General features: G+C 46.1%; 1 protein-coding gene across 4 annotated transcripts in view; it reads left to right on the forward strand.

The window, feature by feature from the left end:
• Positions 1–11,003: 11,003 nt before the first annotated feature.
• Positions 11,004–15,507, forward strand: part of tnika (TRAF2 and NCK interacting kinase a) — a 97,857-nt gene continuing 93,353 nt past the window's right edge. For all 4 annotated transcript variants that reach the window (XM_036553971.1, XM_036553972.1, XM_036553973.1 and 1 more), the window contains exon 1: positions 11,004–11,381. In XM_036553971.1, the coding sequence (XP_036409864.1) occupies positions 11,325–11,381 (57 nt within the window). In that variant the 5' untranslated portion in view covers positions 11,004–11,324. The remainder of the gene's footprint in view (positions 11,382–15,507) is intronic.

Raw genomic sequence — 15,507 nt, forward strand, 5'->3', positions numbered from 1 at the left:
CCCGCGGGTACTGGACAATTCGGCTGGGGGGCTGGCATTGTTGGCGGGGAAATAGTTTGCCACTTTTAGGACGGTTTCCCGGTGAATGAGTGATCTGCATGACAATCCCATTTTGAGGAAGGCTTTTTCATGTCCCTCTGTAAGTGGGTGCTATGGAAAGAGAGAAAGGGGAAGTGGTCCTCATTTCTTTCTAAAGAGGCCTGGCATCGTTGGGCTTCTCATACAGTGAAACACAGCACATCGCATTCCACCGTTACAAAAGAACTGGGCCACCACCATTGAAACGGTGCAGTTCAGAGGGTGTGAAATTCCTCACCATGAGTGCGAATGTTTTTACAAACTGCTGAGGAACATTATGTTTTACAGAGAAATCTGTTAGTAGGAAAGAGCTCTGAGTGGGCCTTTAATTGTCGAGCGCCAAATTGACAGCAGCTCTCTGGGTCCCGAAACTACTGACACCGTTTTCTTGCTCCGTGGCAGCCGGGCGTGTAGTTTTGTGCGCAAATGTTGCGCTAACGTTGTGCAAACGTCATTCTGAGCAAGAGCGAGGAACCCTCTGAGAGAACTGCCTTTTTTTAGAACGGTCCCTGCCAAATTCGGCTTGTGTAGAACAGAGTGCAGTCTTGACATGGAAAAGCCTTGTAGGCCACACGTCATAACAGAACAAGTCAAGTGCTTTCAACTGAGGTATTGGGGGGGAGGGGGGGGTATGGATAACCCAAAACTGACAAGGTACAACCACTTGATCAGGCATGTCTTTCCACTCAGAGTCAGGTCCGGGAGGTGTTAAATTTGCACAACCCCTCACAGAATACAGGACACATCCCTGGCGGATTAGAGCAATGATCCCCAGCAAATTTGCTGGAAAGGTGTGATGGGTACAAGTTAACTGAAAAAAATGGGCTCTGTGAGAGATGCTCATGGATTGGTTTTGGACCAATCTCTCTCTCTTTCCGTCTCTCTCTCTCTCTCTCTCTCTCTCTCTCTCTCTCTCTCTAACTCTCTCTCTCTCTCTCACTCATTCTGTTTCTCTCCCTGTCTCTTTCCCACTTGCTCTCCGTCTCTGCTAGGTCCGATATCGCAGGGCTCCTCGGTGACAGTGACCCAGCCTCCCGGCATTCTGCAGGCACCCAGAGATTGTCCTTCGGCCATTTTTCACTGTCACTCGGGACCACTCTCAAAGAGCACGACCTGTACTCTCATCCGCCCCCTTGGAATGAGGAAGGGATTGGGGGGAGGGGGGTTATGGGTGACGGTGGGCAGGGCCTTGCTTGTCTCTGAAGAATAAATGCATTCATATACAGTGTGCTGTAGATGTCCCTTATGGAAATGACCTCGGGGTAATTGCCAGGAACTCTGTACTGCATTGCTGCACCACTGAATTCATGACCTGACTGCACAATAGCATGCGACAAATTGCTCACAGAGGGAGGAAAACAAAAGCCAGAGGCTGAAAGGCCCCTTTAGCATTTTAACAACTCTCACTTAACGGGTGGATTTTGGATTTCTGCATCTCACAAACTAGTTGGGATGGCTGATTCTATATCAGTGCTTTGTTCTTTGCTTCAGAGGCTGAAGCAGAGATCATCGAACATCAGCTCAATGACATTGACTCAGTTTCTATTGCAGTTGCTCTAGTCAAGGTTGGGAGGAAAAGCTGCTGATGCTGCAATTACAGTCATAACTGGCTATAGATTAAATGGTTAAAACACTTCTCTTTTACATTATTGCAGTCATCAATGAGTACATCTTTCTGCTAAATGACCATTTAAGGGTCACCGGGCCACTTGATGGCCTAAACCTGCGTGGGATCAGACTAGCTTACAGGATTGTCCTCTCTGAAGAGTTCCCCCAGCTCTTTTCCTCTCTGCACGTTCCAGCACTGAGCCTGTCCCCTGTGCCAGTCTCCGCTCAGTCAGAGCAGAACGCACCAGGGCAGTGAATTTTGCATCGCATGAATTGATGCAAAAAAAAAGTTACGTAATACTCGCACTTCGCAGGGACAGGGGACGTGTATTTTTAAGCATGGGCGTGTGCAATTTGCAGCACAACACTTTTATTTGGGCCTTGCCATGAAAAAACAAAACAGCCGGCCTACGGCTGTGAGCCGTGCCGGCATCGGCCATCTTCAAAAGCTGCCGTCCGTGGCAGCGGCCTGTTCCGACAGATCCTCCACTCCTCCGCTCAGAAGTTTCACTAGGCCCAGAACGGGACGGTTGACATATCCAATGGGATATAGCCGTGGGAGCTGGCAGCGGGCACTCCTTGGCTGCTTGTGAGCGTGACTGTTCAATATTTTTTTCCACTCTGTTGTTCGGACAGCTGTCCGCCCTGAGAAACGGAAAAACATGAAATTCGCACGAATGCGCTTGAAGGGAATGAAAGTGCGTGTGAGTGAACGAACACCCCCCCCCCCCCCCCCCAGAGCTCGCTTTCTCCCTCTGTTTCGATATGGGGACCGGTGGTGGGGCCCCTCTGAAAGGAATCAATAAGCACAGGAATGTCCTGCCTGGCTATTTGTCTCAGGGGCAGAGAGAGGGAGAGGGAGAGAAAGAGAGAGAGGAAAAGAAAGGGTGGGAGAGAGTGAAGGAGAGAAAGAGAGATAGAGAGGTAGAGAGAGAGAGAAAGAAGAAGAGGATAAGAAAGACTGGGAGGGAGTGAGGGAGAGAAAGAGAGAGAGAGGAGAGAAAGGGTGGGAGGGAGTGAAGGAGAGAAAGAGAGAGAAAGAAAGACTGGGAGGGAGTGAGGGAGAGAAAGAGAGACAGAGAGGTAGAGAGAGAGAGAGAAAGAGAGAGAGAGAAGGAGAAAGAGAGAGAGAGGGAGGGCTCGATAAACATTCTGAGGTTGCATGGACACCAGGATGGAGCTCCTTGCCCAGTCTGTCACTCCCCCCACCCCCCGGAGGAAAGAGACTCCGCGCTGTCCAGATGCGCGGAAAACAAACCCCCTGTTCTGCAGTGTAAAAAGTCAGAGCATTGTGCGTGTGTGTCGGTGTTAGCGCGCATTGTGGCCGGGGTCCCGTGGCCGCGTTTGCGTTCTCACGGCCGCGCCTCGTCTCAAAGGGGTCCTTGTTGCTGCCACAAGCGCTGTTTGTGTCCCTCGCCCGCTCTGGCTCATATCTCGGGCCCCTTTTTCTCCGACCGCGCCCCGTCCCCTATGGTCGGTGGCATATTTAACGCCCCTGTGCTGCGTGCATTATACCCAACAGGCATCGCCGCTCTGCGGTTACTACACGCCACAGCACACACTGCGTCCTGCCCTGCCAAAGCGCTGTTAAACTCACGGTTTCTGTCACGTACACTGGCACAGAATAGATGAATCATCTGTTATAACCGCTCCGTTCCATGTACTTTTAAGAAGCGTTTGGGTACTTTGATGAGGGGAAGAGAGGGAGAAAGGGAGTGAATGAGCGGTGGGGCATGACATGCCATCGTCATGGAGGGCGGGGTCCTGAATGGAGACAGCCTGCTTCTCAGAAGTGGCGGCGGGTCTGTGGTGGTGCTCGAGGGGAGTGCGCTGGTGTCCTCACAAATTATCAAACACAAACAGTAATGACAATGGTCGTAACAGCGCCTGACACAGCGGAGGACGCGGGAACATGTTCGTACTCATTTGGACAGGGCCCTAAACTGTGTTCACGGCTCCAGCCAAAGACTTGACCCAAGCGGTTTTGGGTTTACCTAGGCACACATTTGTGATCTCCACACTTTGTTTAGCACTGAAACCTGTTCATGTGTGATTACAGGTGTCTTGTTTGTGCAACCTCTTTGTACCACTTTGTTAGATACACTGTGAAAGGGGGTCTGCTAAATGACTATAATGTAAATGTTTAGCGGTAACATCTGCGTTTCCCTGGTGCCTGGGTGTTCACTGTGTAGGACCATTAATAGGATAGAGACAGCCCCTTGTCCTCTCAAACTGTCTCATATACCCACGCCCACCATCGTTCATCAGTAGGCTGTGGGTTAAAACCCCGACTATACACCCACAACAACTCATATTTCAGAGATAGTGTGGTAAAGAGCCTGTTGTGGATTTGTCTTTAACCTACAGCAATGGAACAAGTGAGAGAAGTCATTTGGAATGGGATGTACAAGTCCTTACATTGCTCCCTGCATGTATGGTTCAGTCTGAATAGTGCAATCAGCAATTCGCTTCATGTGGTTTGGGGCTTATTGAGTCCTAGATTGTGTCTATGACCATCTGAACTAATGTTAGTGGAGCTCCTTATGCTGCAATATTACGGTTTGGTCTAGAGGAAGTCCGGTCACCTTGAGGATACTTACACCAATCAGTGTGCAGCTGTCAGGATGGGGAGTATTAGAAAAGTTCAAATCCTTCAACAGTGCGAGTTTCCAGTAATAATCCAAGCTGTTTTCACTCCATTGCATCATCTTAGCTCTGTATAGTTTATATACATATGTATATATACATACATACACACACACGTACACACACACATATTTTGACGCATTCATTTTTTTGTTTTGTTTTATTTGCCTTTTTCCACCTTTTTTTTGCACATATGGTAAACAAAGAGCCCTCTGCACTGAAGATCCTGGTGTCCTGCACCTTCCTGCTTTAGTGTTTTAAATATTCACCAAACCACTATAGGACACTGTCTTTACAAATGCAATCTAGCCAATCTCACGATCTTGTGGTGCCCACACATCACTGCAGAACATCATTCTGTTCCTCAGCAATGCTCATTAGTTAACACCTCCCAGGTCCTGGCATGAACTGCTGCCTTTAAGAGTGAGTCAGACCCATGCCAGTGGCGATCTGAGGCCCCACCTGTTTCTCAAGACTGGGAAAAGCTGTGGCTTGCTCTTCAATTTTCCAAAACCCTCACCCTCATGCTCTCAAGGGGGGCAGGGGGGGACCTCTAATTGTGTGAAATTTTGAAGTTCTGTGTCTTTTGAAGCAGGTCAGCAGAACAGTCAGAGGTGATGGCTGGATAGGTTTGTCATATGATTTACAGTATCCGTGGAGTCTAAGGTAGGGTAGGTTTGTCAAATGATTTACAGTATTTGTGGAGTCTGAGGTAGGGTACAGTTTCAGGATTATGACATTATAATAACAAAACAAAGTGCAACTGCCCAGCTGCCTCCAAATATGTGTGTTTTCTCCGTTACTGACAGAGTGAGGTGCACATTTGTCTCATGTTCTGAACTTAGTTAACAACCCGAAACGTTGCAGGCTTGGGTGCAGCGTACACATGACATCTCCCACTGTGCATCTGTGCATGTTCCCTCAAACCTGACATGAGTCACTCAAATCAATTTAATCAGCAAAGGCACTCTGCCTTCAGGAACTGGCATTAATTACACAAGAAGTTGCTAAGGCCTATAATGTATAATATCTTATGACTTAAAATTCAGACATTGGACTGTATGCAGCATTTTATTGTGGTAACTTAGCTGCCACCATTAAAAAGTAAATTAATTTTAAATTAATTGCATTTTTATATTTTGCACAGATCCTGCCTTATGGTTACACAGACAAATATACATAGTGTACATTTTTAAAACTACATGGCAGCAGTTACTCTTGCAGAGGATTATTGTTCTCACTGTCTCAAGTTGCCTAGCCTAAGATCTTTTAGTAACTGGAACTCTGTTCTAATGAAGACTAGAAATACTGATTATCTTTGTTCAGTTGGGGATGCTGTTTTTTTCAATGGGAAACCCCTGTCCTCTAAAGGATCTGTGCATGACCTAGTACATACACTGTGCACATGCATGTTCATACACATACGCATGCACTGAACTTTGTCCGGGATGATGGGTTTAATAAGTCACGGCTGGTCCTTGATATGTTCCATGATGGAAGTGTTGTTTGTCATGAGTGTCTTTTCCATAGGTGTTTCTCCAGTCTGGTTCTGCAGACCCACCGTGCGTGCTGTTTTTTTTGTTTTCCATCTGAGCTCTTATTAAAATTTGATCGATGTACAGCTACATAAATGATTGAGAAGAAACACCTAACAGACCGTTCAATGAACTGTGTCGTTCCCATATAGGTTTCCCCATTGCCTCCAACCCGCTGTTTTTAGGTTTTGCCACTAGATGGCGCTCGGCAAGGATTCATGATAAAGGCGAAAAAATGGAACAGTTTGAACTGTTGTCTCTGTTTTGTAGTTTCGTAATGTTGATGGTGCGTGCAGCTCCCTCGCAGCTTCACCTCTTCCTGGTGAGAATGAGGATCGCATGTTCCCCCTGCGGTGAGACAGGTGCAGGAGGGACCAGGGGAAAGTCAGCCAGACTCACCCGCATGAAAACAGAGCACTCCTCTTGAACAAATAGAGGAAAGAGGTTAACAGGGGTCATGACACGGATGTTTGGTGCTGGTGCTTCTAAGTTTAGCAGTTAGACAATAAGCTGAATTCACAATAATGCAGCCATTACAAAAAGCCAATAAAATATGTATTTGGGGGGGGGGGGGTTGTTTGTTTTTTCCTTTTTTCCAGGTAACTTCAGTCGTCCTTAACACATGCCTACTGCAACTGTTTTTCACACCATAAGTCACACAGTGCATCCCTGGTGGACTGAAACCAATTCTTTCGATGTGGGCTCCCAGTCATTTTCAGTGAACAGCACAGCCAGGCTTGAGCCAGGGCCAGTAGACCTCAGCTTGCACTTGAACCAGAGCTTTTCTTGTCTAAGGCACTCTGGAGCTCACTTTTAAAAAATCTTTTAAAAAATACTTTTTTTAATGTTTAAATGTTAAGTTGAAACATTCTGTACATTTTGACCTTGAGATATGAAGCTATAACAATGTATTTGACAAAAGCTGAATAGCTTTTTAAAAGAATGAGCCATAAAAACAAATAACACAAAAGCAGAAAATTGCATTAAAAACACATCTTTCCGGTTAAGCGGCTGTCAACCAGGTCTGACTGAAGTAGGAAAATTGAAAAATCACCCGTTGAATTCTAATGCGGCGAAACGCGAAGAGAATAGACATGCCCGTGACAGGAAATGTCATTTTCGTACATCCCGTTGGTTTTTATATCCCGGCATTTCATTCCCAAGACGTCTGTTTAGACCGAAGGTTGACCGTGGGTGGAAAATGCATGCACAACATTCCCCCGTTCACCTGACCATGGCGAGCAGTCCTTCTGCAGAATACAAATTAAACGGAGGAAGGATTTACGGTGCTCCTATCGCTCTCTGCATGCCCACACATTGCAGGGAAGGTTTGATTAATTCTGTGTAACAGTCTTCCCTTCAGCTGACCCCTTTGAAAAAAATCATATCGGAGAGGGCTTCAGCCTGGCAGTACACTGTATTTTATAGCTTTTGCCACATGGCAGCATAGTTTATATTCTGCACACATCAAAAATCTGTACAGAACAAATTTATTGTGTGTTGGTCTCTGCGTGTATATCAGTATTTCTCCATTGGTCTGTTCTCATCCTACATAGGGTGGGAAGATACACATAAATGGGTGAAACTTCTTTAAGGATGATGCTGTATAAGAAAGTGTATCTCTGAGTCTGCTTGAGCAAGTCCCCTCTTCAGTACCAGTGTTGTGAGTGTAACACTTTAGAATTCACCAGCCGAGCTTGAGGAAACCACGCTGGCCACACGGCTGCGTGCCAGTGAACTGTCATTTTACATTTATGGGCCCATGAGAATGGGATGCATTTAGGACAAGAGAGAGGCTGAGAACCGCAGAGAGAGAGAGCAGAAGAGACAGAGAAGTCTGCATCTCTCACACCAAGTCAACGCAGACACAGGGTCACAGCCAGCCAAATTAGAGTCCCAAAGCAAAGCATACACCATGCAATGCACCAGTCCCCCCCCAAGAGTGGATCACTTGTTTTACGCTCCATGTGACAACCGCGAAACCGAAACTGAAATTTGTCATTTTGCCTGTACGTCTTGTCTTTCTGTAATAGCCAAGACAGGAACAAGGGATGAAAATTTGAGTCAACCTGCATTTTCTTCCATGTGAAAAGTGGTGTGTTCAATTGATCAGCTTTAAAAACATACGAGGCTTCGCTCTGAATCAAAAGATGCCAGTAGTGCAGCGTCTTAGCCGGGTTTGTTTTTGTTTTCCCCGTCCATGTGCTCTTGTTTATTGTTTCCCTGTGTTCCAGACCTGCCCCGCTCTCCGCCCTGTCGCTGCCCACCTGATCACCTGATTGCCTCCACCTGCCTGCCCGCGCACCTGCATCCCATCTATATCTTCCCTGCTTGGCTCTTGTCTCATTGCCTGTTCGTCTCAGTCTTCTGATTCACTACTAGTCGTCTGTTCTGTTTCTGTTCGCCGGGTTCTGTCTGCCATGCCTGTTTCCCTCGACTACGTATTCTTGGATCTGATTTTCGGTATTGATTGCTGTGCTTTTCTGGTTTTGGACTTCTCCTTTGGATTCGCTTTGGACTTAATAAACCCATTGTTTACCAGTCTTCCCCGTTTGCGCTTGAGTCCTGACAGTAGATCACACACAGCAGCCTCCTATTTGGAGAAAGAATGTGAGGAGCAGCCAGACCTATTGAAAATCCTGTATGAGAGCTCCACTTGCTCTTCCAGTCAGTGGCACGGTACTCTACAACTGGGAATCGATAAGCCTTACAATACTTCCTTCTCTGGTACGGTGTGTGCTGGTGACAGCACGTGTCCCACTTCACTTTAACTCGGTGATGCCTGGTGCTTGTGTGGACCAGTGAATGGAAATCAAAGGGCGTTTGTCACCATGCCCAAAGGGGAAACCCGCCAATGACGAGGTTCTGAGGTGGAGGGACGTAATGGGAGACACCGAGAGAGACAGATGACGAACAGGCCTTAGGAAACAAGCTTGTGGCTTTACTTGTTTCAGTGGCATGTTTAGGCAGGGTATCTCTCTGCCTGCTGGTGTCTGAAAATAACGAAGAATCCTTTGGCGGCGGATGCAATAATTTGTACATAGTTTCATTACACGGAAAAGGCACCTTCAACAAGAAACCTCTTGGAAATAAGTGCCTGTGATCTGCTGCCTCTGTGACTAACCAAGGATCACCTTGACTCTGCCTTAGATGCCCCCCGCCCCCACCCCCTTGTGTATAATGCACTAAATGAAAGAGAGGCGTATAATTCAATAACCTGGCCAGAAGATGGGAAGGATGGTAATTGAAACAGCTGGCTTGTAATTAGGCGGCTGAAATCACCACAGTGAGGCTGTAAGACTGACAGAACACAAATAACAAAGTCAAACGCAAAGCAATGTGCAAGACAGCGGGGACGCACGGCTGGCAGGCTGACGCCACAAAATGTAAGATCTGATTCCGCATGCAGCAAAGCAAAAGTATTAACAAGACAATATTCCCCCAGTGATGGACTTGTGCCTGTATGCTGCTGGGCCACAGGATGAACCGGAGCAAATATGTATGCTTTCTGGTTGCTGATACGATATTCCACTAAAAGCCTGCTCTTGCTCTAGAGTGGGATGAATGGTTGTGGGTAGAGAGGAAATGCATGAGCTGCGGAGCTGCAGGTATGTAGGTTACCCAGGCGTAAGTGACTTGTTCTGACATGTTTTTCGTCAGGGCTTTGTCCTATTGAAATTCTGGGGAACACTTGAACCACAATAGTTTCTCGTGAATCACAGCTCCCACTGGCTCTGACTAACGATAAGGAAACAGAGTTCTTATGTATTTACTTGTGGATGACCTTACACACATTTCTTGCAGTGTAGTTCCGCTGTACCGTCCATGCCTCTGTGACATATTTAGACAGTTAGGCTTATACCGTTGTGTTGCCTTAGGCTTTTTCTCAGGGGGTCTCAGGCCTGGTAAAAATGTAAAGCTGCTTTGTGACAACTTGTATTGTAAAAAGCGCTATACAAATTAAATTGAACTGAACTGTGTATCCCTATGTTAGAATTATGCTATTTTTCAGGAGTCACTTGAACACCTTTTCCTGGGGTCAAGGAACAATTTTCCAGTTTTTCTCCTTGCTTTTTAATAAAATTTTATTTTTTTAAATTCCCTCCAGAAAATCCACTATGCTACATGTAAAGCACTTTGTGACAATCTGAATTATACCTACCATACATAAACTTGACCTGAGTTGACTTTACCTTGCTCAAGGGTGGGACAGCAATTGTTCTACCTGGGCCTTGAGCCCTTGACCATATCGGTCCATATTCCACTACTCTGGTCATTACACCACCTCATGATTTTTAAACTATTTTTATGATATTTAAGACATATCATATACATTTATATACCTCTTAAATAATGTCTACCCTGTAGTATTATGCACAGGCATGATTACCTGTGCATGTGTTTTTCAAACCTTTCATTTCCCTGTGTGTAAGCAAAGCATTTGAAAGTACAAAGCGGTCTCGCTTGTCTGTCAGTGCAAAAGCACTGAAGCACAGAAACAAAAAAAAACAAAAAAAAAAGAAAAAAGGGGTGGGCGGGGCACAGGTGATTCTGTGGTTCTCTGGTAGAGTGGTTGGCATAGCAATACTAGAAAAATAGCTCAACAACTGTTGAAAGGCTTTTATACAGTGGGATTAGGCACGAGATTAATCACATTTAAGTTAAATAGTTAAATACACAAGAACACATCACCCCATGTCTTAGGTGGAAGTGCCACTTCCATTAAGATTAATGTCAATATTGATTATTAGAAACGTGCTGATAGAGTGTCTCTATCACAAAAAATATTTTCAGAATAGCCCTCTTGGTTTTGGTCCAACATTTATGACATTACATGAAAACGGTGATTTGAGGTTATTCCAGTTGTCTTTCACCAATGTGTAAGAGTGAATCTGCAATTTAATTATGAACGCATTTGGTGTCCTCACGCTGGTTACGTGTGGGTAGCCGAATTATGTGTATCGAACATATAGCAGCTGACCTAAGGTGCTTCTAAAGAAATTTCCAAAAACGCTGTCCCGATCTGCCTGTACACATTAAGGGCGGGGGGAGTAGGCGTATCTGCTGGCATGTGCCCGCCCCTCGCCTTGACCACTCCCGGAAACCACTGATTGACACTGTTTTGCAGATCTGTTATCTGTGCGCTTTCGCTGCCCTATATCATTGTAGCGTACGCTCAGTTCAAGCGACATGCATACAGTGCAAAAGATGTGCTTACTACATACATCAGTGAAACACCTTTAGGACTGCAGAGCCGTTGCATTTTATCGGTATTGTCAGATATCGAGAGGGGTTTTTCTTTTTTTGTCTCTCAGTCCACGCAGACAGCATCAGTGGGAAGTGTTACTACCGAGAAGATCCAGACCAGTGACCAAAAGGGATTTTTGGTCTGGGTCTGCAGGCTAATTTGCGGCGCGTGCTATTTCTTTTATTCCGAATTCCGGTGGTAAGCTAGACATGGCGAGCGACTCTCCGGCTCGAAGCCTGGATGAAATAGACCTCTCGTCGCTGAGGGTAAGTTTGCGACGGAAAAGCCGACGGAATTTTGCCCGCGGTTGTCCGCTTGGTTTGCGGCGAGGAGAAAGGAAAATGGGGCTGATGTGCGAATGCTGTGCACCTGACCGGGCTCGTGCAGCTACACGCTCGCAGCGAGACGCACGCGCCAATGGAGCCGCTGGCAGGAAAATGATTGAAATAGCCGTCTCGTTTTCTCGCTAGTTCAATTCATATTTTGCGTTTCTGCTGCGGCTTAGGAAAAAACAATATAGGGCATTATTGGTCGTTAATGAAGTATAATTGCTTGACAGGGTTATTTCTGCTAATACAAAAACACACACTCAATAATAAAGTGTTTTATTTTGTTTTCCTATTATAGACTGGCTAGCTAGCCATCGCTTTGTGAAAAGGAAAATTTGTCCCCTTCTCTAAAGTGGAGTGTTGCCTATTTTCTTTTATTAATTTAATGTAATTAAATTAATAAAAGCCTCGCTAGCAAGCCGTGTGTTATAAGCTAATAACGGTTAGGATGGTGTTAGTCTGTATCCCAATATAGCTATCTCTCGGTCAGCGCCACATATTCAATGGCGAAGTGTAATAGCTACATCACTCATGTAGTTTCCTTCTTTTCAGTTCAGACCTATTTTTGTAGTGAGAATCAGCCTGTACCTAGCAATTGGTGTGAGTGTTCTTATATTAAAGAAAAAATAAATTGTTTTTTTTTCATTTTTATTTTCATGTCGCAAAATAATATACCCCATTTGGTTGAACAGTGAGTTGTTCAAATGATCCTTTGTCCTACGTTCGTGCAGCCCGTTCTTTTCTGAGCACAGATGCCGTGTACAGTACCGATCTGTTGTAAAGTACAATTCTTTTGTTTGCACTGTGTGAAACGGCTGCCCCGTACGACACTGGCTGTGCGATTCTGTGTTGGTCTTTGATAGGTTTCTGATCCGTCGCTAGATGCACAGCTCGGCGCTGACAGCGGCGTGTGAGTGATGTTTACTGCATGGCAGCTCTACAGCGGGCGGTCCTGATGACAGTCTTATTCGGAACAGACGTTATGCAACATTAGGCCTGCATCACCTCTCATTGATGTGGATAGATTGTGATATGAGGAAACTGAAAAGTTTTTTTTTTTTACCGTAACCTGTATTAGTAAGAAGCATAAAAGGTTGATGAACTGTATTTGAGACACCGCTGTAGATGTGATCGAATGGGATAAAATACGGTTGAGTTCAAAGGCACAATGTGTTATGCTTATACTTGCAACCTTACTGTTTTTTTTTAGAACATACAGGCTACGTCTCTCATCTTTATACAAGAAGCATTTGTGTAAGAAATGGCGAGGTGCCTTGCTGTTGCTGTCTAAAAGAACCCATTGATAATCATGTCAGCAGTAACACATTCAAGAATTTTGAAGGGTTTAGACTTGAGAATGAAGTGATATGCTCCTGTTGTTAGAAATAAAAACAATAGTGGTCAAAGTCCAAAGAGGACAAGCGGATATGAAAAACCAAGTTAGCTAATATGCTGCAGAATGTGTGTGTGTGTGTGTGTGTTCCTTCAGGTAGTAAGGGTAGGTGTGTGTCTAAGTGTGTACATGAGTGGCTCCGAGCTTCTCAGATGGTGCTTATTCTCCAGTGCCATAATGGAGGGGACCTTTTTCCAAGGGGCTCTTGGTCAGTGTGTGGGCTTGTGTCTGCGGGACAGGTGGTCTCCCGGGGTGCTGTCTCACATTTCTGCCAGCTCCCAAGCTAGCGTGGAGTTGCAGTTCAGCAGCAGGCAGCAGTTTAGATCCTTATCTGGCCGACTCTGGCAGCGTGTGCTTTCTTAACCTCTGTGCACGCCATGGCCCCTCTCTAAACCAATTACCTTGTGAATGGTTAGACTTAATAGGCTAACGGGATGCCAGTGAAACTGGAATCTCCCCAGGCTGGGCCATCATTAATATAGATAGCAAAACCAAGGGAGGAGAACGTTGCCACTGATAACTGCCACTGATGAGTGCTTTTTGAATTTCGTAACCGCTCGTGCCTGTTGCCACGGTGAATATTTGGCTGTGTTTGCCTTTGTGCAGATATCAAAGAGTACGGCAGGTGTGCTCGGCTCACGTGACCTGCTTTGAAACATACCGTGATGTCTGTGGGTGTCTGCGATGTTATGAATCGGCGTTGGGGAGGCATTAATCTAGGACGAGATGCATGGCCCGCCCCTTTCTCTTCTCCCCTACGCCCAGCCCTCTGTGGTTTTACACTCAGTTGCTTGTGTTTATGGAATCCTTACGGTGACATCCAGAAATGTCAGCCTGAATGTACTCGCACCATCAGCAAACGGGGGTGCTGAGGCCGGGCTCGTGAGGGAGCAGGGCTGTCTCGCAAACCGATCCCACAAAATTGACCTGACAGAATTGGGAGGCGCCTTGACCTGGGTCTGTTTTGCTTACATTGCTATGCCAAGGCAGATTGGATGGCTTGACTTGATGCCATTGTTTAAAGATGGTCTTAGCGGGATGACTCAAGACGCAAGCATTCACGTCGAATGGGCCACCAAGAAAGGTTGCCTCGACTGTTTGAGTTCAGGTGTTTTGCAAATATGCTGGCAGCTTTGTTTTCTTAATGATCGGGTGATATTATATAGTGACTGTGCCTAGATGTTTTTATATCAGGCTTTGCCCTCATGTGCAGCATGATAGCAATGCAGTCAGTGAACCACATTTCAAAAAACACACTAGTGTGTCAGTAAGAACCATCTGTATGTCTACCTTCCTGGATTCCTTCGTGGTTTCCTCCTTACCTTGATGTTTGCACCAGCGGGCTGGTCCTCACTGACCCCAGGTCAGTGATTAGCAAGTGAGCGCTTCAGATGAGGAGATGAGCACTGATCTGAGATCGTGGGGACTCGGGGAGCGATGTTGCACATTTTGCTGCCTGGGGTATGGTAGTCAGTGAGGAGCGGCTGCCTTTAGCTCATCCCCTTTTCTGTGGGAAATCTCGACTTCTTAATAATATGCGTATTAAAATGTCTTAGTAAACTTGTACCCAAATGGGAGCCGACATGTTGGTATCTTGTTAGTCATGTTCTTTTTTTCTGTGCATTCCTGTTGTGATAAATAATACATTCTGCTTGGGCGTCGATGTAACCCGATTTATTGCATGTAGCTACTTTCATGAATTAAGCTGCAAATAATTAGGTTGTGTGTGTGTGTGTGTGTGTGTGTGTGTGTGTGTGTGTTGATGTGGCCAGCCAGCTGTGTATTCGTGTGTATTGTGTGTGCGTGTGCATGCATGCGTTGCGGTAGCCAGCCGACTGCGCTCCCAGGATCCTTTAACGCGTGCAGGAAAATAGGTCACCCAGAAGTGGAGCGCTTGCTGGAGTGTCGGAGCAGGGCCCTCCCCGCTCGCCGTGCAGATGCGCGGTTCCCGGGCACCCTCTGTCTGACGCCCGCACCCCTGGGAGGCCGAGTGGGCTGGCGGCGGGAGAAGGGCACCTCTCCGTCCATTTCACAATTCGAATGTTGCAGGATTCTGGGATTGAATGCTCCATTAACCACTCCCATCCAAAGTCTAGTTCTTTGTGTGTAAATAGTGATGGCTGCAAAGAGCTCTGAACTTCCTCATTTTTTGGTTGTAAATATTACCAGTAGATTATTATTTCTCTACCAATCCAGGTCAAATGTTGGTATGATCAAATATTTGCTCTCATTCCTAATTGGGTTGGAAGAGGGAGTGTTGGGACCGGTGAGGAAAGAGGTCCAGAAATGGCCAAACAGAAATGCATAAACTCTGTGTCTGATGGGTAACGGCAAGGCAAAGCAGTCAGGGTCCTGTATCTTCTGGAGTCCTCAAGGCCCATCTGAAGATGGAAGTCTTGGAAGAAGAAGCGAGCGTTGGTCTCAGGGTGGCGAGAATTCAAAGCCGTGAATTGATACTCTGATGCATCCAGTGTGTTATAATGCATACATGAAGCTGTTTGTCGTCACAGAGGAGAGAGATGTTGACATTCCCATGTAAAACCACAGGCCGAAGCAGCATGCTTAGTTGTGACCCTCTGTAGCTTGTGACGGCTTGTTTGGTGCGGTTGCGTTTTAGAGCATGATCTCGTGTTTTGTAGATGGAAGATGAAGAGTGAATGGGGAGTCAAG

The sequence above is a fragment of the Megalops cyprinoides genome, chromosome 20 (genome assembly GCF_013368585.1).
Source record: "Megalops cyprinoides isolate fMegCyp1 chromosome 20, fMegCyp1.pri, whole genome shotgun sequence".
NCBI lineage: Eukaryota > Metazoa > Chordata > Actinopteri > Elopiformes > Megalopidae > Megalops > Megalops cyprinoides.